Consider the following 26847-nt stretch of genomic DNA (forward strand, 5'->3'; position numbering starts at 1 on the left):
CCCTTCTTCAGCTGCATTGCCGATAACACCGAAGACTTGCCTTTCTGCGTAAAGCACTGCAATGTGTGGGACAGGTCTGACCCCATGATCCTCATCATGTTAAATTTTGGCAGCATCATAACATTTTGTCTTCGCAGAAACTCCATTCCCAAAATCATCTTGAAGTCGTCCAAGGGCACTATAGAGAAGTTAGCTTTGCCGACCCAACTCCCCACTTGAATAGCCACGTCTCTTGCTTCGCCAAGGATGGGCTTGGCCTCAGAGTTTACCGTCTTGAAGGTCCTCTGCTTTGGCCCAGGCTTCAAGCCCAACCGTTCTGCCTCTTCCCGCGAGACAAAGTTGTGTGTGACCCAAGAGTCTATCATTGCTGTAGTAGACTTTTCATTCATAATGACTTTCAAGTACATAAATTTCTTACTGACTTGCATGTTCTTAGCCGCGCAACTTCTAGCTGCGTTAATCGATCGCATGACCCCCATCCTTGGTTGCATCGCTTCAGTGTCACTGTATTCAGTATCACTGCATTCTTCCTGTGCAACATTGACTTGCCCGTCATCCTTTACGAGGCGCTTTGGGCACTGCCTGACGATATGTCTATCGCCGCAGAACCAGCATGTCACAACCGCACCCTTGTTGTTGTTATGCTTTGTGAGGTTGTGTTTCTTTTCAGATTAATGGCGTGTCAACGCCTCACCGTTATCATTGCGCTGCTCACCCTTCTTGCCTCTGTGGTCAAACTTCTTCTCGACTTTGGTTGATGGAGTGAAAGGCTTACGCTGAGTGTCAACTAAGCGTTCGGCCGCCACATATGGATCTTCCAAAATACGGGGGTTGCTCATTTCCACTTCAGAATGTGCCTATGACTGAAGTTCCATAATGAACCAGTTGAGCATGTCGTCTTCTGGCATGTTAGGTATCTCCAACATATGCTTCTGGAACATTCTGATATAGTCTTGCAATGAACCAGAGTGTTTGAGCTCACGAACCATCCGGTATGCCTGTCTCTGCGCATTTCTTGGCATTAAGTAGTTGCACAACTCCATTTTAAAGTCATCAAAGGTGTCTATCACACATTGACCCCTCTCCATGTCATTGCGCTTCCGCCTCCACAAAGCGATAGCATCTCCATCAAGTAAGGTCGTTGCAGCCTTAATCTTCAAATCTTCAAGGGTCACATTCTGGATATCCAAGTAGTCTTTTACTTGGAAAAAGAAGTTCTCAATGGCCTTGCTGTCAGGAGAAGCATTGAATTTTGCGGGTCTTGACACATTAATCCTTGATGGCCTCTCACCATTTTCGCCATTTAGGGTCTCCGTCCGCTGCAACGTACGGTTCTTCAACTGAAGCTCCCTTACTTCAGTATGCAAATCGGCCACTATAGTCGTCAACGAAGTGACCTGCCCCATTAATAAGGTTACCTGCTCTTGCAGGCTCGCCACCACATCATTCAGTCCATTGAATGATTCACATGCGTGAAATCACTTCCTCATGCGAAGTCACCTTTTCAACCAGCTTGTTAACAATTGCAGCCAACTCTTCTTCGCCCCGTGGTGAACCCATCTCCTCAGCTTCGGCAACTGCCTTGCCTTTGGTGTTGCGCAAGTTTTGATAAGGCACCATGATGTCTTGCTTATAAATTGGAGTCTGTCGGCGTGTCTGTTGACACCGACTCCGGAGTCCCTTTTCTAGTACAAAAATGGGCTCTGGTACCACTTGTCACGGGCCTATTTTCTTTAATGGGCCACTGCGGTGCGACAGTCCCTCCTCACCGCCGCAAGCCTACTTGTCAGCTCGTTTGCCGATCACAGAAGCTTGTAATCAGAGTGCAAGAGAGCAAGGGGGAATTGAGGGAAAAAAATTGCAATCACAAGAAGCAATCACAACGAGGATGAACAAAAGAAAGCTCAACGCATTTACTTCATTCACAATTTTGCCCGCAGGCTATTACAGTTCAAGTATACAGGTTGCCCCTTCGGGGTATTGATTCATATGATCCGGGCAGCTTACATCAGACTCAACAAAAGCAACTCAGACTCTAAGCGCAATTGTATAATGTAAGTCGTTAGAAAACACCCATAGTCCTTCCATTTATTTATCAACAGCTGTTGTTAACAATCCAGCATGGCCTTAAAAAACAACATGGAATGAAGAGTCCAACATGGATGCCCTTTATGGCTTTAATATGGCACAAGTAATAATTGAATCTTTTCAAAGCTTTTTTCTAGGAAACAACAATTTGCACTATCTCTCTCCTACCAATGGTATTTATGGGTAATTTTGGAACAATGCATTGAAAGCAGATCAGGTCATGCTGAACATGAGCGTTTTTGCTCATCCTGACATTGTGGGTGTCTCTTTGCATTTTGGATGAATGCCACGTGGTTTTGTTGGCTTTTGAACTTTTGAAAATGCAAATCGGCGATGTCGGCTTGAGCAAAAACACTCATGTTCATCATGACCTGATCTGCTTCCCAACGCATTAGGTTTTATCCCTAGGGGGTGCAAATGGATCGGATTTGGATTGGATCATGTGATATCTGATTTTGAATCCAAAATGGCAGAGTAAAAATTGGATTCAAAAGCATATCCAATAAAGTTACATTGAAGCCGAATTTAGAATATATATAGTAAAATTGAGTCTGGTGAAAATAATTAAAAGCAAGTCTCCTGAGCGTAAAAAAACGCAACAAATTATATTCTATCTAAATCCACACAAAAACTAGTGATTTGAATCCTATCTGAATCCAATCTAAATGTAAATTCAAATCTTACTTTGAATATGTGAATTTGGAAATGACATGTCAAATTTGGATCTGACATGTCAAATTTGGATCTGACATACAATTATATCTAAGCTGTGAGGTCCTCTGGCTTCTAAAGGCTCTTGGGTTTGACGGGTATCCTGTGGATTTTTTTTATTATGGTTATGGAATTTTGTTAAGACAGACTTGTTTTTGTTTTTTGTTTTTTCAGAATTTTATCACGGTACACCTTGCTACGATTGCTTGGGAGACCATTCTTCCTAAGACACTGGGTGAGGCAGATATATCGGCATTCAGGCCCATCTCCCATACTGTATCCTGGTTAAGACTCTTGCAACTAGGATGCAAGCGGTTATGCCAACATCATTAGTACTTCACAGCAGGCCATCGGTTCAGGATTGTGTGGTGCTTGCTTCGAAGGCTATCCACAACATCAAGGGTTGGCGAAAACCTTATTCGATTCTGCGTATGGACATTTCCAAATCCTTTCTCTATTTCATGGCCCTTATGCAGTCATTGCTTAACATGGGATTTGGGGATCGTTGGTGCTCTTGGGTGAGGCACCTAGTTCAGACTGTCGGCTGCAGTCAGCCTAAATGGCGTTCATCGGGGCCTGCGACAGGGCTGCCCGTTATCCCCATTGCTTTTTGATGTTGTAGCCGAGAGGGCCTGGCAAGCCTAGGCAACAGGCCTTATTAATTCCGTGGAATTCTTTGGCTTTAACTTTTCCCTTCTCCAGTTCGCTGATGATTTCATCTTATGTGGAGAAGCGTCTACGCCGCAAATTACTAGGATTCTCTGCATATTGAAGGCATTCGGGTTTCTTTCGGGCCTTCGAATTAACGAAGCAAATAAGTGAGATCTTTGTCTTCAACGGAGACCCATCCATCGCGACCACAGCGTCCCACCGCTTTGGGTGCCGCCTGGGTCAATTTTTGATCAATGTACCTCGGGACTTCCCCTTCACAACCGTATGGTGCGGGCTTCACGGTGGTCCCCTGTAATTGACCGAGTGGAGGCGAGGCTGCAATCTTGGTGTGTGAAGTATCTCTATAGAGCGGGGAGGCTCACATTAGTAAAATCGGTGGTGTCGAATATTATTCCATCTCACTTTATGTTGGTTTTCAATATGCCGTCTAAACAAAATAATGAGGAATTTTTTATGGATTGGATGCATTGATCATTCTAAGATGTGGCTTGTGGCTTGGTCTCGAGTGCTGAATCCAACTAGGAGAGTTGGGCTGGGCCTCACGCCACCTTCAACCTGCAATGAGGCGTTGATCGCTAAATGGTGGTGGGCGATTGCGCAGAACGTTGTGGGAAATTGCTCAATACTTTAGAGCAAAGTACCGGCAATCCTCTGGGATATGACTACTCTGGTGCAGGGTTTGGCCTAGCTTCAAAGCGGGTCTAGCCCCTCCGCTTGACGGCTCGTCTTTATGCTCCTGGTTTCACTCCTCCTCTGGGGACTTTTCGGTGGCGTCATTCTGTCATGCAATCGGCGATATTGGGGCTAATTGTTGGTCAGTTGAGGTAGTGTGGCCCATCTCCAAGATCACGTTTTTCTGGCTGTCTGGTACATTCCAACGCGCGTCTTGACTCGTGAAAACTTGGCACGCCGTGGCTTTTGCATAACGAGCGTTTGCAGCCTTTGTCACTCGCATGTTGAAGACTCGCCACACCTATTCTGGTTCTGCCCCTTCTTCCAGGCCTTATTCCTAGCGTCCTGGCTGCAGCTCAACATCACAGTGCGGGCTCAGTCCTATGCAATGGATCTGCTATTTGGTCCAGGCCTGCCACCTAGGTGCTGGCTGCTCAATGCCTGGTGGACGGTTTGGAAGGAGCGCAACGTCAGATTTTTCGAGTCGATCTAGGACCATTGCATTCCTAATGGTTCAAATCTTATTTGATGTTTTTTACGCAGCTAAGCTCAAATGGCCGGGTGTTCATCTCAGCTGGATCACCTCGATTCTTCGTAAACTGCCCTGCTATTCTTCGTAAACTAGGTGCCGATATCTCATCGACCTGAGTTTCTTCTGCAAATTAATAAAATATTTCACTTTTTTCTAAAAAAAAGTTATATCTAAACAATTTGACTCTACTTATCATTGGCTACATAAAATTAGCAGTATCAACTGGTCGGGTTTGGTTCTGACCCAGGTGGAACAAGACTTGGACCAAATTTCCGGTATTGGGTTCAGATCTGAGTCTAATCGGGTTCACTATAAGAAAAACTATAGCTGGACCCGATAATATCTACATGAACCAAACCTGGATCATACCCTGCATACCCATATTTTTTAACATTTTTACATTGAAAAAATGCGGGGCTTAATTGAAATTTGGGTCTGTTATAAAATTTCACAAACTATACTTGGGTCACATTCAAGTCTGGACCCTGATCTTAATCGGGTCTTCTATTTATCACTATACCCGGAGTCTATAGGGTTTCGTTCGTGTCAGGTCTGGGTAAACCGCGCCCATTGACACCCTTACATAAAATGGTGGTAATGTTATATGAGGGGATCCAATAGATTGAACATAATCAAATACTTGATCCGAATCAGACATAAAAATGGTGGGTATGTGGTAAATAAGGCAGCAAACAGATTGGACATATCAGATATTTAATCTGAACTATCCAAACCGTACAAGAGAGAGAGAGGGGACCTTAGATCTGTTTTTTAGTCTTCTAGCTGACGAGCAGTTGGTATTTGGAGATTCTATATGCATTCAGATGCTAATTTGGGCTTTTGAGATCCAGGAAGAGCTAATGGGATCGAGTAGAGGTTTACCAGATCAAAGCAAAAGGGTCTGTATTTATATGATCTGGGACCGTATCCAATCCATTTGTAGTCTCCTTGTATGTCCTGCTTAGCATCTAAGCATGATCGAAGAACCCTCATGCGTCCAGTTACGGTTGTTAATGGGTCAAATCTGCACAACATCTGATGGTCCAGAAGTGGTTTGACTCTGAGGTGCTAGAATGAGTCTATGGATACGAAATTGGCTCTTAACAGACCTAACACAGAGAGAACCAGCCCCAGATCTGAATATAAATAATGTAAGGGTCTGTTTGGAATCTCGGCGCTGGGATGGGCGTTTATGGATTTGAGATGGGAAATGAGGCCCTTTCTCCTTTGTATTTAAATTAAATCATGGATTTGGCAGCTGCCGCTTCTTCAAATGCATAAACTTTTGAATTTTGGGTTCCGTATGAAATTTCATAAACCATGAGTGTGCATTTGTATCCGTCGGATGATGATCGTGAGGTCTTATTTAAGATCCGAAGATCTCAAATTCATGGATCTTTACACCGAACCCGCCTTGGAATATGTGGATTTCAGGCTAATTTGAAGAAGGTCTGAGATCTAGTTTAAGAAATGCAGCATCAACGATCGGCCCCATGCCTTGATCTGCATTTCCGTGGATCTCCATAGAGATCCACGACATTCAAATGCAGTTCTACCTGACCATTGGATCCTGTGAGTCAAAACTCCGACGCAAATAGGACCCATTATATCATGCCCAATCTCAGGCCTTGTCGAACCCGCTTCGGTTTGGAATTGGTCATACCCGAGCCATTGACAGGCCTAGATGTAGGGGTGTCAAATGGTCCAGATTTGACTTGCACTGGACCTGTACCAAAACCTACAAGGTTAGGGTTTGGTGATATATATGGAGGTCCAATTAAAATTCAGGTCAGATTCAAAGGGTCCAATTAGTATATAGTGAGAGGTTTGGTTTATGAAATTTCACAGTGTGATTAAGAACTATGATTTTTCAATATAACTGGTACTTTACTTTTTTTAGAACTGGGGTATGATTTTTCTTATGGCCGAGCGGGTCTGAATCCGGTATCCTCACCTCAAAGTGAGATCCGGATTCACTCATCTGAGTTCGAACCAGATCCGACCCGTTGACACTCCTAGGTGAGCTGTTGACGTTTCGCACGCGCAAGAAAATGACGTCAGACCTGATTCGCACGTGCGAACTCTAGTCATCGTCTACCGACGTTCCACCCGCTTGCAGAGAGATCTTAGATCGAAGCCGGCTTGAAGAGGCAAGAAGGGCTCGTTTTGTTGCCCATCCCTCTCTTCTTGCTACCTTCCTGGCCGTAGAAACAATGGTGTATTTTGCGAAGCTGGAGGACTCCCCCATGTTCCGAGATCAGGTGGGTTTGGCGTTCTTTATGCTTTCTCGCTCCCCATTTCATTACGGATGTTGTATTGGTGGGTCTAATGATGATTCATTCGGTACCCATGCTTTCTCTCTCCCCATTTCATTACGGATGTTGTGTTTTCTGACTCCCAATTTCGTTATCGATGTTGTATTGATGACTAATGGCGATTCTTTCGATACATATCTTTTCTGTTTTCTTGGTTTATTTAGTGGAACTTCGGCTCTTTATTATAGCGTGTGAATGATGGGTGGTTGTTTCGTGGTGAATGATAACGAGTTTGTGACTTTCCTTATTCCTTTTTTAGCCTCTCAATTTCTTTCCTCGTGGACAGCGTAGCTGGTTTCATGTTTGGGCGATTCATGGCGCGTTTTTGGTTTTAATATTATTGTATTTTAGCTTGATATGAAACTCGTGATGATTGGTGATTGATTTGTGTTGAATAATGATGAATTCGTGATTACCCATTTCTCTTTTTTCTTTTTCTGACTGACCTATTCGGAAAAGTGGGTTCCGGTTACTGGAATCGAGTACTTTGTGTTTAATTTTTGTTCCTTTTTGGTTAAAATCAAGTGCTTTATCGTGTTATGGGTTTTTAGCGCTGTGTATTTGATTTTGTTGGTTTGCTAAAATTACGTGTTATTGTGCAATGAGTTCTTGCTTCTTTGGAAACATTCCCTTTTTTGTGTTGTTGGTTGTCAGCGGTTGAAGTTTTGCTCCCACTGATCAAATAAATTTAAGTAGGGCATCAAATCAATTTGATGTCTGTTCTTCCTTTTCTCTGATTGGTCGTTTGATTCGTTTGGGCTTCACACAGGCTTCTGGTGCCTTTTGTTCATATCGTTTGATTGTTGGTAGTGTATGTATAACCTTGCATGGTTGCACTTAATAAAGTTCATGCAGGGATAGTTTAGCACAGATGAATCTCTTTTATGTGAATTTCGAATATGACATGGAAACCTTTTGGGTGTCATCATCATCATTATTATTATTATTATTATTGAACTAAGGTGTTTGTAATATTTCTTGGATGATTTCTCCTAACTTTGAGGATTGGTAATAATCAGTAACTCATAAAGAGGCCCTCTTTTAATTGAACAGGATACCTTTGATGTATCATCTGACTTTTATCAAATTGTCCCTGACTTAGATTCACTCAATTTTAAGAAGCTCAATCTGAATGAATATTATAATTTAGAATTGTGTACCTAGTAGCGATAAGAAAAAACATGCCATGATGAAAAAAAGAGACTGAAAAAAGGAGAATCTCATATTAAAAAAATAAAAGAAGGTTTCATTATTTTGTATGTGTTTACATTGCTTCAACAGTTCGACCATCCAATCAAACAGACTTGCATTTTTTAGAAATTTAAGGTGATACGTTTTTAATTTAATATATTTTCGTTTAGATTCTTTGCTTGGGTTGAGGGATGTAAACTAGGATAGTGATCATCTATCCTCAACTTAATGAGTACAAAAAATTATATGTTTTCTTGAACAAAACAAGCAACCTTATAGATAAAGTTCAACTTATCTAAATACTTTGCTAGATATAATAACTGAAGATCTTATACTTTAATGTGAACCAACCTTTATCACCTCAAGTGAAAAAAAAGTGAACCCCCTTTAGATGGGTGTTTGGCTGGTTATCATTTAGTTTATAGCTGCACAATTATCCAAGTTTTCTGAAAAGAATTCATAAATATGTGTGCTATCTGGAGAGAAATACGTCTGAGACAGATCAATTAATTCTCTACATGTAGGTTTTTCTTTATAAATATAGGTAACCGACCAGCATTAGTGTTGGCCGCCCTAGGTTTCTCCTCAACCATAAAGAGTTGCATATTTACCAATAAAGTGAAGAAGAGAAAGAGAAAACAACATTAATGAAATTATAATACACTATGTTGTTAAACATGGCATGGTTTGCAGAAGAGCTAGAATTGATAGGGACGGGTATTGGTGTTATTTCCAAAGGCAAACTCATTCATGGTATTTACAAACTTTTTGTATTTGATAGACTAATAATTCTCTTTTTCTTACGTTGAAGAGTAGATTTTGTTTTCATTATTGAATCTTTTACTATTGAATCCATTGATAATATGTGTTCTAAATGTTCTTGAAGAATTTGCTGGATATTTACTCATGAAGAGCATTACATTCTTGCATGCATACATAATACTTATCTTTATTTATATTTTATATTTATAGATGTGCTAGTTTGATTGCCCCTCCTAATGGAATGGTCAAAATCAAAGGAAGGTTGCTAGGTAAAATTGAAGTTCTTCTATGGCGTATTTGGGTAATTCACTCAAACTTATGTTTGAAACTTATATATATATAAACCTACAAAATGGGCACGGTGCTAAATAAGACATGCTATTGGATTTTTGGTGTTTTTTCAAAATTCTGACCATACAGATGTGATCTATATGCTTGTTTTTATAGGAATCACTTTTTGGAGCATTTGACTCTGATGCAAGGATCTGTTTTTATAAGGTTTCAAAAATCAATGGAATACAATTTTCATAAATTTTTGAGGCTCCAAATACCATTTTTTCCATCCAAAATGCATGATCCAATTGTTGATTTCTAGTAAATCAATCATGCTGAACACGGTTAATATATATATTATAGCAAAATACACGATAGGGGTATTTTGGTCATTTTACTGTACATTTTATTTTTCTTAGGATTTCTATTTCTTTATTTTTTGTATTTATTTATTTATTTCTTTTTTTACATTTAAGTGTAATGGGACCATTAGGGGCCCCACACTTATAGTCGTTGGGGTCCTCAATGGTCATTAATATGACCGTTGGGGCTCCCCAACGACTATAATGGGAGCCCCAATGCCCCCCCTCTATGCGCTCCTTTTTCTTATAAATATAGGGTCTTGTAATGAAATGGTGGTCTTCAACAAATGCACGAATAACTCACAAACAAGTGTCTATTGGAGACACTACAAGCATCACCCTTGAAAGGGTATAAAAGGAAGAACACTTGAAAAATAAACAATACTTTATTCATGCACAAAATGCTTAAGAAACATAGTTATTTACATTGAAGGGGTTCACCCCTATATATACAAAAAAGTGGAAGAGAGAGGAGAGCTCATTTTGAGCTCTCCAAAAGAGACGTTGGACTCTAGTCCAACGACTCTTATTATAGCTGTTGAACTACAATCCAACAATTATTTGCGCATTCAAGTTCCAATAGGAACTTGACTGGATCAAATATCTAGTTTCTATTAAAATAGATGCTAAAAAAGAAAATAATAAAAGGAAAAATATAATAATATTAAATAATATATATGTATTACAGTTTACATTTTAACACTCCCACTCAAACTTACGGTACAATGAGCGAAAATTTGTCTAAGAGGAAGTGAAATCTGAGAGCAACGAGAGGCTTGGTGAAGAAGTCTGTTAATTGATATTCTGATGTAACATATGACAAATCAATGGTTTCATGTAAGTATTCCTCTCTCACATAATGACAGTTCATCTCAATGTATTTAGTGCACTCATGGAATATCTGGTTGCTTGCAATGTAGATCATACTTTTGTTATCACAGCACATCTTTGAAGCTTGCATTGCTTCAACTTCCATATCTGCTAGCAATCGTCTGAGCCAAACAACCTCCATAGTGATGGTTGCCATGACTCTGTGTTCAGTTTCAGTGAAATAAATAGAGGCCTTTTGCTGTTTCTTGCACCTCCACGAAATTAAGGCTTCACCCAGGAACACACAAAAACCAGTAGTTGAGTGCCTATTATTGGGATCACCTCCTCAATCAGCATCAATATATGCAATTAAATTTAATGAAGATGAAGCAGGCAAGAAGAGTCATCGTGAAAGAGAGGATTTTAAGTATTTAATAATACGCAAAACTGCTCCCATATGCACGGAGGTGGGAGCATGCTGAAACTGACTGGCTGTATGAACCACATGAGCTATATCTGGCCTAGTAATGGAAAGATAAGAAAGAACTCCAATAAGCTGTCGGTATGTAGTAGGATCATCAAGAAGTTCTCTATCATCAATTTTCATTTTAACATTAACAACTTCTGGAGTGTCTACTTTCTTATCATCTGTAATTCCAGACCTAGAAACAATATCAAGAGCAAATTTAGATCGAGATATCAAATACCCCCGAGGGGAATAAGCAACTTCAATGCCTAAAAAATATCTTAATAAACCTAAGTTAGTCATTTCTGTTAAGATTAGTCGAATGCTTAAGGTGGTTTTTTGCATTTTATAAAAATAATGGTCCTTAGAGTAATTTTTCTTTTAAGGCTAATCACTACTTAAATAGGTGATTAAACTTAATTGTTGAATAAGAAAATCGACTCTTTCTCTCTCATTTTTCTCTCTTTCTCTTTCTCGCACATTCTTCCACTGCCCAGGTATACCACTCTACAATTTCAAAGTGAGTTTTAAGAAGAGATTTGATATTTTCAACTTCTTGTTTGTCGCCTCCGGTGATGATCATATCATCCACATAGAGAAGAAGAATAATGATGCCTGCATCAGATTTCTTAACAAACAAAGCAGTGTCAGTTAAACAAGGTTGAAAACCAATATCAAGCATAACATGACTAAATCAGTCATACTAGGCTTTTGGAGTCTGTTTAAGACCATAAAGAGCTTTTTCTAGACGAAGAGCTTTATCCTTAGGGATACTAATACGAGGTAGGGCTTCCATGTATACTTCTTCAATGAGATTCCCATTCAGGAAAGCATTTTTGACATCCAATTGAAAGATAGACCATGTTCTAATGGAGGCCAAGGCTATTAAAGTTCTAACAATGGTCATACGGGTCACAAGAGCAAATGTTTCTTCATAATCGATGTCATACTCTTGGGCATATCCTTTTGTTACTAAACGGGCCTTATACCTTTCCAAGGTCCTATCACTTTTGGTTTTGACTTTTATACCCACCTACAGCCTATAGGTTTCTTACTTGGAGGGATATCTTGGATAGTAAGTGTTGGCCTTTTCTAGTGCATCCAATTCTATTTTCATGGCTTCTATCCATTATATATGATTTTTGGCCTGAGAATAGAATGATGGTTCAACATATGATTGTATTAATGTAATTGTCACCCTATATGTGGGTGAAAAAGATTCATAAGACAATTTTTTTCTGGAGGTCTAGAGATTCTAGATGTTCTTCTAGGTGGAACTTCGGGGTATTTTTGTAATGCACATGGAAGATTTTGCTCTCTACGTCTTGAATATTGTAGACTAACATCCCTATGGATTTGCTCTTCATTATCATCATTTTCAACAACAATTGGACTTTGATCATTGTCAAGGTCACATCCAACATCACATTCATTGGATTTTGAAGTTGGATCAATTAAAAACGAGTATTCAATGACATCCTTGGATTTTTCAAATTCAAAGAAGCTTTATTTTTTTAAAAAGATACATTTTTGACACATATAATTTGTCATTTTGAAAATCAAAACATCTGTAACCTTTTCTATTATCAACATATCCTAAAAAGGCACATGGGATTGCACGAGTGAGAGTTTGTCATTTTTGTTGGTGAAAACAAAACATTTGCATCCAAAGACTCTTAATCTAGAATAATCTGGAGTTAAATTAACAAGCTTTTCTATTGGAGTTGTATTCTTTAATGAGGAAGATGTCATCCTATTGATGAGGTAGGTGACAGTTAGGACTGCTTCAGCCCAAAAACTTTTTGGAACCTGATTTGCAATTAGCAAGGTCCTAGTAGTTTCCATAATGTGCCGATGTTTGCGTTCGGGTAGGCCATTCTGCTGTGGAGTGTGTGGACATGATCTTTGATACGTAATACCATGTAAATTGAGATAGTCTTTGAATTCTTTGGCAATAAACTCTCCCCCTGAATCAGTGCGAAAAATGAAAATATCATTTTGAAACTTATTTTCAACCATTTTATGAAATATTTGGGAGTTAGCAAAGACTTTAGATTTATGTTTAAAAAAATAAATCCAAATATGTCTAGAAAAGTCGTCAACAAAAATAACATAATATCTATAACCACCTTTGGAAATAACTGGTGCGGGGCCCCAAACATCCGAATGTATTAACTCAAGTGGTCATGAGGAAACAAAAGTTCTACTAAGAAATGATAACCTTTTCATTTTGCCAAGAATACTGTCTTTATAAGAAAATTTTTTAGAATTACAAAATTTTCCCAAACTTGGAAAATATAGAATTTTAGACATATGCGGATGTCCAAGTCTTTTGTGCCATAAATCTAATTCTAATTTCTGAACATTATAACAAAATGCATTATTGGGTAATTCCAAAAAGTCCATGTAATAGAGTCCTCCTCTATGGCCGTCCTTAATCAGCTTTCTTGACTGGCGATCCTGTACCCAACAACCATGAGAAGAGAAGGAGATATTACATCCATAGTCAGATATTTGCGAGACAGATAAGAGATTCAAATTAAGTTTAGGAATATATCTAACTTCTGGGATAATTTTTTTTTTTTTGGATTTTTGAAGATTTTCAAAACATCCTATTCCTTTTACTTCAAGAGATGTACCATCGACTGTAAAAACCTTTGACACACTTGAGTTATTTTTAAGACATTCAGATAGACTATTAACATTTGGGGTCATGTGAAAAGAAGCACCAGAATCTAAAAGCCAAGGAAGGTTATCTAGACCGGAGAAAGATGCAATTGCCGCTCCAATTGAGGCTTCGGTTGAGGAGGATACCCCTTTGAGAAAAAGTTGAAGGATTTCCATCAGTTGAGCCATAGATACAGGTGCATCTTGATCTTTTGACTCAGATTCAATAGATGCAACTCTTTTTTCTTCTCTTTTTTTTTGTTGCAGGTAAGGTGAGAAGCGCAGAAACCGAGGTAGAGAGAGAGAGAAAGAGAGAGAGAGAGAGAGAGAGAGAGAGAGAGAGAGAGAGACGACTGAAGAATAATAGAACTTGTTATTCAATTAGGGCTAATCTCTATATTAAATAGAGAGAGTCCAAGGAACAAAATTACACCCAGGTCCCTCATTAAAGAATAATATTCAAATAACCTCTAGTTTAGAAAAACTTATTTACTAAAAACATTTTACTAAAAACACCTTAGTCTCAACACTCCCCCTCAAGCTGGAGCATAGATATCAATCATGCTCAGCTTGTCACAACACTTTGAGAAATTTGGTCTCGCCAGGGCTTTGGTAAAAACATCAACTACTTGATCTTCGGAAGATACATGATCGGTGCAGATATACCCAGCCTGAACCAAGTCACGAACATAGTGACAATCAACTTCAATATGTTTAGTCCTTTCATGAAACATTTGATTGTTGGCAATATATGTAGCAGCCCTATTGTCACACATCATCAATATAGGTAGGGATACTTTCTCCTGAAGCTCGGTCAAGACTGACTTTACCCACATAATCTCAGCTGCAGTCTGGGCCATTGCTCGGTATTCAGATTCAGCACTCGACCTGGCTACAACGGTTTGTTTCTTACTCCTCCAGGTAACAAGATTTCCTCCCACAAACACACAAAATCCAGATGTTGACTTCCTATCTTCAACAGATCCTGCATAATCCGCGTCAGTGTACGCAACAACGTCCAAAGATGGATTTCGTTTAAACAACAGACCTTTACCAGGAGATGCCTTTAAGTACCGAATAACCATCATAGCTGCATCCCAGTGAACTTTTGTAGGTTTGTCCATGAACTGACTGATTTTACTCACAACTAATGAAATGTCAGGTCTAGTAACAGTCACATATAGTAACTTACCCACCAAGGATCTAAAGCTGCCACTGTCTACATACTCAGACTTCTCATCGAACATGTGAGTTTTGGGATCCATTGGAATATTAGCTGGCTTGGCTCCTAGCATTCTAGTCTCTTTTAATAAGTCCAACACATACTTTCTTTGAGACAACACTAAGCCCTCTTTGTTTCTTGCAACTTCGATACCCAGAAAATATCGAAGGTGACCAGGATCTTTAGTAACAAAGTGTTTCTGAAGATGATCTTTTGTGGCAGAAATATCTTGGGCACTGCTCCCTGTTAATATGATGTCATCGACATATACCACCATAACAACAATTCCAGCACTGGTTTTCTTGATGAACAAGGAGTGATCTGAAACTGACCTGACAAAGCCAAAACTAGACATTACCTCAAATAATTTGTGAAACCATGCCCTTGGACTCTGCTTCAGGCCATAAATAGCCTTCTTCAACTTGCACACCTTCTTACACTCTCCCGAACCTCGAAGCCTGGGGGTTGTTGCATGTAGACAGTTTCATGCAAATCCCCATACAAGAAGGCATTCTTGACATCCAACTGAAACAAGGGCCATCCATGGTGCACAACAACAGAAAGATCAAGACGAATAGTGCCAAGTCGAGCAACTGGGGAGAAAGTTTCAAAAAAGTCAACACCATAAGTCTGAGTATACCCTTTTGCAACCAACCGTGCTTTGTACCGTTCAATTGACCCATCCGAGTTATATTTAATGGTATATACCCATTTGCAGCCGACAATATCTGCATCAGTTGGAAGATCCACCAAATCCCAAGTGTCTCTGGAACATAGGGCATCCATCTCATCCTTCATAGTCTGCATCCATTTGGGGTCGAATAGAGCCTGACTGTGATGAAGCGGAACAGAGGAGGCAGACAAAGCCGAGATAAACTTCTTCATAGAAGCCCCAAGATTAACTTCAGAAACAAACTGAGAAATGGGATGAATGGTGCACTGTCTTTTCCCTTTTCGCAGAGCAATAGGAAGATCCTCATCAATAGCAGAAACTTCAGTATGCTCAGTGATACTTGCCTCAGGAGAAGAAAATAATGGGGGCATGGAGGTAGGTGGTAACCTGTGAGTATACACTATAGGAGGGTTTCTGTATCGAGACTCCCCAGAGGATGGAGCCACAGGCTTTGGAGTGAACAACTCTAAAGGAAAATGGGGAATTGGCAGAGGAAAAACATCACCCTGACTCTCTTGTAACCTTGGAGTAGTACTCGAAAAATAAGGACTAGACTCAAAGAAGGTAACGTCCGCACTGACATACTCTTTATGAGATATAGGGTCATAGCAACGATATCCTTTTTGGTTTTTAGGATACCCAAGGAAAACACATTTAATAGACTGCGCAACAAGTTTATCTCGATCAGGACCCAGCTTATGCACAAAACACACACATCCAAAAACTTTAGGGGGGATAGGAAAGAGAGGAGCCTCTGGATGAAGAATTTGAATTGGGATCTGGTCTTCTACAGAACTGGACGGCATGCGATTTATAAGAAACCCGACTGTCAAAACCGCATCGCCCCAGTATGTAGCAGGCATATTGGATTGAATCATAAGGCACCGAGCAACATTAAGGATTTGTCTATGTTTCCTCTCAGCCACCCCATTTTGCTCGGAGGTATGGGGACATGCAAATTGAGGTTGAATCCCATTACCAGAGTAGAATTGAAGTAAGTCTTTGGATTTGAACTCAAGAGCATTATCGGTGCGAACAATTTTAACAGATATGTCAAATTGAGTTTTTATCTCTGCAATTAAAGATTTAAGAATGACAGGACCTTGAAACCGATCTTTTAACAGGAACACCCACGATAGTCTCGAGAAGTCATCAACAATAACTAGATAATAACGACATTGAGACCTATTCGGAATCCTACTCGGACCCCACACATCTACATGAAGAAGATTAAACAATCCTTGACTTGATGGATTCTGACTGGAGGGAAAAGAGCTTCGACAATGCTTTCCCAATTGACATGTTTCACACTGAAAAGAAACTGAGGGAGGTATATGAGGAATGACACGACGAAGTTTTGTTACTGGAAGGTGACCCAAACGATGATGCCACAATAGAGGACTTGAGGATGATGTAACAGCAGAGTGGGCCGAAACCTCTGGTTGGTGAAGGTAATACAGACCACCTTCCTCATAGCCACCACCAATCCTTCTCCCCGTCAGCAAGTCCTGAAAGGTGCATCCCATAGGATAAAAAATCACTCTACAATTCAACTCTTTTGTCATTCGAATGACTGATAATAAATTCTGTGGAAACGAAGGAGCATGAAGAACATGTGACAATTGAAGAGTAGGGGTAATAGACATGTTTCCCTGCCCTACAATTGGGGAAGAGCTACCATCAGCAAGACGTACCCCTTTCTGACCTGTCACAGGTTTTAAACTCAAAAAATTGCTCGAGTTTCCGCACAAGTGACCAGAGGCTCCAGAATCAATGACCCACCGACCACCTTGAGCAGATAGGCCATCACCTGCCGAGCACACAACCTCTGCAACAGAAGACTTTGAATTGGATGATAGTAAAGCAAGGAGCTTGTCATATTCAGCCCTGCTAAGAGTTACACAATCATTGGAGGAATCTGCATCTGATTTAATCACTTGAGCCATAATATAAACTAATGGGCTTGATTCACAAAATGCAGGAGCAACCACACGCGCATACCCACAATCAACATCAAGCCTGACTGTATCAAGTTTTGACTTCACCAATGAAATCTGAGAAACACGACCTTCGACTGTTCAGATCCAAACTCCAAATATAATTTTAAAGAAACTTGACCAAAACCTTTCACCTCAACCAAGGATGACTATAGGCTGTAAATCAAGATCACACATCCAACACGACTTAGAGTGTGTTATCATCACACATTCGCCACTACTACAACCAGTAGCAGCACCCAACACACGACATAGAGTGTGATACCACAGTGCCCAACACAGAATCCCACTTCAAAAGACACGGTTCCCACAAACAGAATTTTTTTTTCAGCACATCAGGGAATCACGCGACATCTGTTCCCAGCCATATACATAATGCCTGATGAATAAAAAAGATCACTACACAGCACCCAGCTGCTTGCTAAATAGAATCTGAGCACAACCAACTACAAAATTTTTTAACTCACGACATCTGCTCCCAGCCATATACCTCATGACAGCAAAAAAAAATCAATTTCACGACTTCTGCACAACACTTGTACTTATCAACATAGATAAAGGTATTCACGACAGCTGCGTATTTATCAACCAGCCAAAAGGAATTCACGACGGCAACTCCCAGCAATATACACCACGACAGCCAAAAATAATATCAGTTTCACGACTCCCAACAATATAAATCACGACAGCCAAGAGACAAATAGGTTTCACGACAACTGCGTATTTATCAACATAAATAAAGGAATTCACGACAACATCTCCCAGCAATATAAATCACGACAGCCAAGAGAGAAGTCAGTTTCACGACAGTTGCGTATTTATCAACATAAATAAAGTAATTCACGATAGCATCTCCCAGCAATATAAATCTCGACAACCAAGAGAGAGATCAGTTTCACGACTTTTGCTCAGAACTCTTACTTATCAACATGTATATATATATATATATATATATATATATATATATATCCACCATAAACAATAATTCTGATTACAGATCTGAGTCATGACATTTGTCAGATCTCAGATCTGTTATCAGATCTGTATTACTTATTTCAAAACACAGACCGATCACACCTTTTTCCGAAATCACTCGAACTTGGCGCAGGGCACGAGCTCACGCTCCCAAGGACGATGGCTTTGATACCATGTTGCAGGTAAGGTGAGAAGCGCAGAAACCGATGTAGAGAGAGAGAGAGAGAGAGAGAGAGAGAGAGAGAGAGAGAGACGACTGGAGAATAATAGAACTTGTTATTCAATTAGGGCTAATCTCTATATTAAATAGAGAGAGTCCAAGGAACAAAATTACACCCAGGTCCCTCATTAAAGAATAAGATTCAAATAACCTCTAGTTTAGAAAAACTTATTTACTAAAAACATCTTAGTCTCAACATTTTTAACTTTGGACATTGAGGCTTATAGTGCCTCGGTTCATGACAATGATGACAAATGACTTTTTTTTTTTTATCAAAGTCACCGTTTTGCCTTCCAAAATGAGGCGGCTTGTAAGTATTAATATGATTCTCCAGTCTAGACACAGCTAAAACTGAGTTATCATCAACTTTTGGAGTACTTTTTCTAAGTCTACTTTCCTCCATAGTGAGCTCTTCTATAGTATCAACAATAGAAGGATTTTTTCATGATGTAAAAGGGCCGATTTGGTAGATTCAAACTCCGACCTTAGACCATTCACAAATTGATAGAAATGTTCCATATCGAGTTGCTTTTGGCGAAGCTCGATATCTTCGACACAATGCCATTTAGGCTCAAGAAGAGCCAACTCTTCCCAAAGTTCGGACAACTCATTGTAATATTCTCGAATAGTTTTATCTTTTTGAGTCATTGTCCGAACTTTGTCTTGTAAATTGCACACATGTGCAATATCTTTAAGGGAATACATGTTTTTGAGGTATTCCCAAGCCTTATCGGCATGCTCAAACTTAGCTAGACTAGAGCATTTTTTAATGTCTATACTTTTGATGAGCCATGACATAATTTTTGCATGCTCTATCCTCCACTCTTTTCATTTATTTTAATAAGTGGCTAACGCCTTACTCTTCTCTTCCTCTGTTAGAGGAACCTCTTTATCACCCTCTTTCTTGGTAAAAGATAATTTAGGTTTCGAATCAGAACCATCCACTATACCCCATAAACCTTTTCCCTAAATGTGGTGCTTTATATCGAAGCCCACATTACATAGTTAGTATCATTTAGCTTCATAGGAATAACGGTGATCTTGTCCTTGTCATCCGTCTTTTACAAGGGTAAGAGAGGAATAGATAGGAGGAGAGAGAGAGAGAAAAAAGAAAAGAAAAGAAAAAGAGTAGACAAGAGAATAAGAGAGAGGATACAAAACCATTTTTTCTGTAGCACAAGTTCGCCTTTCTTCAAACAAATCTTCTTGAGCCAAGAACAAGGTGATGAAACACCTTTTGTAAGTGTGGCATGAAAATTGAGGCAAAAGCACTTCAAGAATTAAGGATTTCGTAGCTCTGATACCATGTAATGAAATGGCAGTCTTCAACAAATGCATGAATAACTCACAAACAAGTGTCTATTGGAGACACTACTAGCATGACCCTTGAAAGGGTATAAAAGGAAGAACACTTGAAAAATAAATAATACTTTATTCATGCACAAAATGCTTAAGAAGCATAGTTATTTACATTGAAGGGGTTCACCCCTATATATACAAAAAAGTGGAAGACAGAGGAGAGCTCATTTTGAGCTCTCTAAAAGAGATGTTGAACTCTAGTCAAAATGCTTAAGAAGCATAGTTATTTACATTGAAGGGGTTCACCTCTATATATACAAAAAAGTGGAAGAGAGAGGAGAGCTCATTTTGAGCTATCCAAAAGAGACCGTAGACTCTAGTCCAACAACTCTTATCCAACAACTATAATAAGAGCTGTTGGACTCTAGTCCAACAACTATTATTATAGCTGTTGGACTACAATCCAACTATTATTATAACTGTTGGACTACAGTCCAACAACTATTTGCTAGATCAAATATCTAGTTTCTATTGAACTAGATGCTAAAAAAGAAAATAAAGGAAAATAAAAAAAAAATAATAAAAGGAAAAATATAATAATATTAAATAATATATATGTATTACAGTTTACATTTTAACAGGTCTCTCCCTCATGTAAGATAGTTTTTGTTCTCTCCCTTTTTCACTCATTAATAATATTTTCTTTGCCTGGGTTTGTGTATTGTGCACATTATGTGCTTGTGCTACTTGGCTCTTTATTAAACTCTTCTAAGAGTTCTCTTGTAATTTGTATTTTCGCATTCTTCATTACATGGTATCAGAGCCAATTGGTCTCTTTGTAATCTTGGGAGTCTTTTTAAGATCCTTATAAGTTCTTTCTCATCTCTACCTCTCTTCTTCACAATAGAACACAAATTAAGAGTAGAGCTATCCTTCAAGCTCAATGGTTCAAATTATTTGATGGGGGCGTCGGCTATGGAGAACCATCTTCGTGAAAAGAAACTATGGGCCTTCGTGATGGGGACTACTCTTGAACCAACATTGAAGCTCACCAAGATCGAAAGTGGCCTTGAAAAGGCTCTTGATGGTGAGGATCACATTAAAGCTATCAACGAATATCAAACCAAGGTAGAAGTTTGGGAAAATAACCACGCCAAAATTTTGGTGTGGTTCATGAACAATGTTGACATAAAGATTTGTACCAACATTGCCAAGTTTATATGAGCCAATGAAGCTTGGTTCTTTCTTAAGGGTATGTATACCCAAAAGGATCTAGTTAGACAATTTTTTTGTCAAGAAAAGATTAGATCTACTAAATAAGGGGACATGAGTGTCCGAGATTATTTTAGTGCTTTATCTTCCTTTTGGGATGAAGTTTTTCTTTTTGAGCCCAAGTGAGTGGTGTTAAAATGTACTCAATGTATTATATATATCTATATATATATATACATATAGCAGATACATATACATATATGTCCTACATATTGTGAAAATCTCTACAAAAAGAGATTGTGTGTAACACCATAATACAAGAAATACAAAGAGTGCACAAAGGCACAATGGAGAACACTCACAAGTGCACGAAGGCATGAATACACATGCACAAAAGCATGAAACAAAATGAACTTCAATTCATAAGTTCCCAAGAGGGGCTTTACAAAAGCATTGTTATTGCATATGCACTCACAAAAAGGGGATGAGTTTACAAGGGCCACTAAGGCCTATTTATAATGCAAAAAGAAGCCACAGGGTGCAACTCAATATGACTGTTGGAGCTGCACCCAACGGTCAAATTTGTGACTGTTGGGGCAGCTCCAACAGCTATATGGAGCTGTCCCTTTCACAACAGTCAAAAAGAAAAAAAGTGTAAAAAGAAAAAGGTGTAAAAGGCAAATAAAAAAAGAAAAAGTAAAAATGTTAGCCCATTAGGGTGGCTGACACCTATTGAGTAAAAGGACTGAAATACCCCTGATGGGTATTTCAATTTACAGTTAAAAGAGACATAATATTTTAACACTCCCCCTCAAACTTAGGGTGTCACGACCGAAAGTTTGCCAAGAAGGAAGTTAAATCTTGGAGAACACAACGCCTTGGTGAAGAAGTCTGCCAGTTGATATTCTGATGTAACATAAGGAAGGTCAATGGTTTTTCTTAAATATTCTTCACGAACATAGTGGCAGTCCATCTCGATATGCTTCGTGCGCTCATGAAATGTGTGATTTTTGACAATGTAGATTGCACTTTTATTATCACAACATAATTTTGTGGGCCCTTGAACTTGAATATTCATATCTTCAAACAAATTGCGAATCTAAACAATCTCCATGGTAGTAGATGCCATGGCTCTATACTCAGCTTCGGTGGATGAAAGCGATACTTTTTGCTGCTTCTTGCATCTTCAAGAGATTAATGATTCACCTAAAAAAATACAGAAACCAGTGGTGGAGTGACGGTTATTTGTGTCACCTCCCCAATCAGGGTCAGTATAAGCAATTAAACTTAATTCAGACGTAGAAGATAGAAATACTCCCTTGTTTACTGTACCCTTTATGTATCTGATGATGCGAAGGATGACGATCATATGGACTGTAGTAGGTGCATGTTGAAATTGACTAGCAACATGTACTGCATGAGAAATATCAGGCCTGGTAATGCTGAGATACGTTAGGAATCCAACCAGTTGCCAGTAATGTGTGAGATCTTTTAAGAGAATCCCATCATCAATCTTCATCCTTGAACCTACTATTTCAAGAGCTTCGCAGACCTTGTCATCTGTGATTCCTGATCTATCAAGAATCTCACAAACAAGTTTAGTTTGAGACAAAAAATAGCCTCTCTGAGAATAGGCAACCTCAATTCCCAAAAAATATGTCAGAAATCCTAAGTCTGACATTTCAAATCTTGAAGCCAAAATAGATTTAATGCTCTTGATTCCTTTGATATTATCACCTGTTATTAACATATCATCAACATATAACAATAATATAACAATCCTTGCATCAGATTTCTTAACAAACAATGCAGTGTCAGTATAGCATGAAGTGAAACCATTTTCAGTCATTACATTGTTAAACCTATCGTGCCAAGCTTTGGGTGCTTGTTTCAGTCCATAAAGAGCTTTACGAAGACGAAGAATTTTATTTTTAGGGATTTCCATACCAGGTGGAGCATTCATGTAAACTTCTTCATTAAAATCTCCATTTAAAAAGGCATTTTTGACATCCATTTGGTAAATATTCCACTTTTCAATTTATGCAATGGTGATAAGACATCTGACAGTAACCATACGAGCTAGTGGAGCCAATGTCTCTTCATAGTCAATCCCATATTCTTGACTGTACCCTTTAGCTACAAGACGGGCCTTATACCTTTCAAGAGAACCATCACTCTTAGTCTTGACCTTGAACACCCATCGACATCCTATAGTTTTCTTGCCATTGGGAAGAGATTGAAATTCCCAAGTGTTAGCTTTCTTAAGAGCTTTGAGTTTACTCTCCATGGTTTCTTTCCATTCAGTACATTGTTTGGCTTCTCCAAAATTTTTTGGTTCAAAATAAGAGTGAAGGACACTCAAACAAACTCGATATTTAGGAGAGAAAGAATCAAAAGATACGAATCTAGAGGGAGTCCTTCTAGTTCTTTCAGTTCTCCTAGGATGAAAATCATGAGTGGAAATAGTCTCACTAGGTTCACTATATAGTTCATTAGCACTCCTAAATGTGCTTCTATCTCTATGAGAATAAGTGATGGGTTCTCTAGATACATTTTCTTCTTGAGGGGTAGAAGGGTTAGAGTTATTGTTGATCACAGCCATTTCATTTTCACTATTATATGTTGATTCATCATCACTAGAGATATCATCATCCTTAGATAAAAGGTCAAAAATAAAGGAGTAATCGACATTTTCTAAATGAGATTCATTTTTTTTAAAACCACTATCATTTTCCAAAAAAGTTACATTCCTTGAAACATATAATTTATCATTCTTAGAGTCATAACATCAAAATCATTTTTGAGTTTCCGAATAGCCAAGGAAAGCACAAGGAATGGCTTTTGGTGAGAGTTTATCATTTTTATTGGTAAGAACAAAGCACTTACAAAAAAAAACTCTCAACCTATTATAATCGGGTTCTTTTTCATATAGAATCTCAAAGGGAGAAATTTTATCTAAATTTTTGGATGGAAGTCGGTTGATAAGATAGACGAAAGCAAGAGCCGCTTTGGCCAAAAAAATTTTAGGAATATTTTGGGAAATGAGAAGGGTTCTAGTGGTTTCAATGATATGCCTATGATTTCTTTCGGCCAAACCATTTTGTTGTGGGTCTTAGGACACGATCTTTGATGGACAATGCCATAATCCTCAAGATATTTCTTAAACTCATTAGAGAGATATTCACCTCCAGAATCGGTCCTAAATATCTTTAAATTACTATTAAATTGATTTTTTATCATCATATGATATGTTTTAAAACATGAAAAAACTTCATCCTTATGTTTGAGAAAATATATCCAACAATATCGTGAGACATTATCCAAAAAAATCACATAGTAAGCAAAACCACCTTTGGATATGGCAGGTGCCGGTCCCCAAACATCTGAGTGAATAATTTCAAAAGGTTTAGTACTAAACATAGTTCTTGGTTCAAAAGGTATACTTCTCATTTTTCCAAGAATACAATCATTACAAGAGAAAATATTTTTACAAAGATCTTTAACAAAATGTAGATAGGATAACTTGGTAATGTTGGGATGACCAAGTCTCTTGTGCCAAACATTTATGTCTTTATGTTGGGCCACATTACAAAAGGTGTTTTTAGGAATTTGAAGAAAGTCCACATAGTACAACTCTCCTTTCCTAGAGCCTTCCTCAATCAATCTCCCGGACCGGTGATCCTGTATTAAACATTTATTAGATGAGAATTGAATGTTACACCCAAGGTCCGTGAGTTGAGAAACGGAAAGCAAGTTTAAATTTAATTTTGGTATAAGTCTAATTTTTGGAATAAAGAAGTTTTGGGTTTTAAAATTTCCAATTCCCTTAATTTCGAGAGAAGTACCATCCGTGGTCGAAACAAAAGAAGGTGACACATTTTTAGAATACTCGGAAAGAGATGAAATGTTTAGGGTCATATGAAAGGATGCATCCGAATTTAAGAGCCAAGAAGTTTTACCTGGAGGAGAAGAGGTGGATACGACGACACCGGAAATAGCTCTCTTTAGAAGAGGTTGAAGAGCCTCCACAATTTGATTGAGAGATAAAGCTTCTTTTGAAGATTCCTCTTTGGATGGTTGAGATGTAGTTGCCATTGTTAGAAGTTTCTTCCATTTTGGGCAAACCGGTTTGATATGACCCGGTTCTTTGCAAAAGTGACACGAGATTTTGCTATAATCTCTTCTTCCTCCTTGATTACCTTGATTTTGATTCTTAAAATAAGGAGGTCTATATGTTCTTAATTTGTTATCGGGTCTAGAAACGACATTAACACCATCACATTCTTCTTGATTTGTGGACATTGCAAGCACACTAGGATTTTGCTTGCTAATGCCCATACGGGTTTCCTCTCCACTTAATTTAGTTAAGACATCTTCAAGAGAGAGAGGTAAAAGAGGATAGGAGAGAAGATCTTATTTGCTCAAACTCGGGCCTTAGCCCATTCAAAAAATTGAAGAATCGGTCTTCTTCTAATTGCTTATGACGAAGTTCTATGGCTTCTCCACTCCACTTGGGTTCAAGCATGGCAAGCTCATCCCAAATTAAAGAGAGTTCTGCAAAATACTCTCTTATAGACATATCACCTTGAACAAGAGTTAACGCTCTCTTTTGAAGATAATACTTATGGGACAAGTCCCTAGAAGTATACATTTTCTCAAGATACTCCCACGCTTGAGAAACCTTTTTAAACTTTATAATGTTGGCATTAATCCTTGTCTCAACGGAAGAAAAAATCCAAGACAAGATCTTGAAATTCTTCATTTCCCATTCATGTTTCCTACTATATTCCTCAAGAGCATTAGTTCTTTCATCTCCCTCAAGGATTTTGATTTCCCCTTCTTTAACCAAAGTAATTTTAGGCTCTGGTTCCGGAATCGAGCCTTGAATGTAACCCCAAAGCCCTTTCCCTTTGATGTGAGCTTCCATATTTCCGGCCCACACGTGATAATTTGAGCTATTTAGCTTGAAACCAAGAGAAAAATGGGAGTCTTTCTCACCCATTAGAGAGGAAAGAAGAAAGAAAAGAATACGTACCATAATAAGATTTTAAATCTTTCTTGTTGTAGTAATCTTCTAAAATATTGAATGAAGAAGAGTCTCCACTCCAATCACCAAAAAAGTTGAAGGCACGTTTGCCGAGGCACTTGATATTGAGAAGAATCACACCAATTTCTTTCTCCAAACAACCTTGCTCTGATACCATGTGAAAATCTCTACAAAAAGGGATTGTGTGTAACACCACAATACAAGAAATACAAAGAGTGCACAAAGGCACAAAGGAGAACACTCACAAGTGCACGAAGGCATGAATACACATGCACAAAAGCATGAAACAAAATGAACTTCAATTCATAAGTTCCCAAGAGGGGCTTTACAAAAGCATTGTTATTGCATATGCACTCACAAAAAAGGGATGAGTTTACAAGGGCCACTAAGGCCTATTTATAATGCAAAAAGAAGCCACAGGGTGCAGCTCAATATGACTGTTGGAGCTGCACCAAACGGTCACATTTGTGACTGTTGGGGCAGCTCCAACAACTATATGGAGCTGTCCCTTTCACAACAGTCAAAAAGAAAAAAAAAGTGTAAAAAGAAAAAGGTGTAAAAGGCAAAAGTAAATAAAAAAAGAAAAAGTAAAAATGTTAACCCATTAGCGTGGCTGACACCTATTGAGTAAAAGGACTGAAATACCCCTGATGGGTATTTCAGTTTACAGTTAAAAGAGAC

General features: G+C 38.7%; 1 protein-coding gene across 3 annotated transcripts in view; it reads left to right on the forward strand.

The window, feature by feature from the left end:
- Nucleotides 1-6751: 6751 nt before the first annotated feature.
- The window catches only part of LOC149832488 (ADP-ribosylation factor GTPase-activating protein AGD4-like), a 221787-nt gene continuing 201691 nt past the window's right edge, over nt 6752-26847 (forward strand). For 2 of the 3 annotated variants that reach the window (XM_090014528.1, XM_090014529.1), the window contains exon 1: nt 6752-6936. In XM_090014528.1, the coding sequence (XP_089870654.1) occupies nt 6889-6936 (48 nt within the window). In that variant the 5' untranslated portion in view covers nt 6752-6888. The remainder of the gene's footprint in view (nt 6937-26847) is intronic. The other variant, XM_090014530.1, reaches the window with a different exon arrangement.

This window comes from Nuphar pumila, chromosome 7 (assembly GCF_984573655.1).
Source record: "Nuphar pumila chromosome 7, dmNupPumi1.hap1.1, whole genome shotgun sequence".
Lineage (NCBI taxonomy): Eukaryota > Viridiplantae > Streptophyta > Magnoliopsida > Nymphaeales > Nymphaeaceae > Nuphar > Nuphar pumila.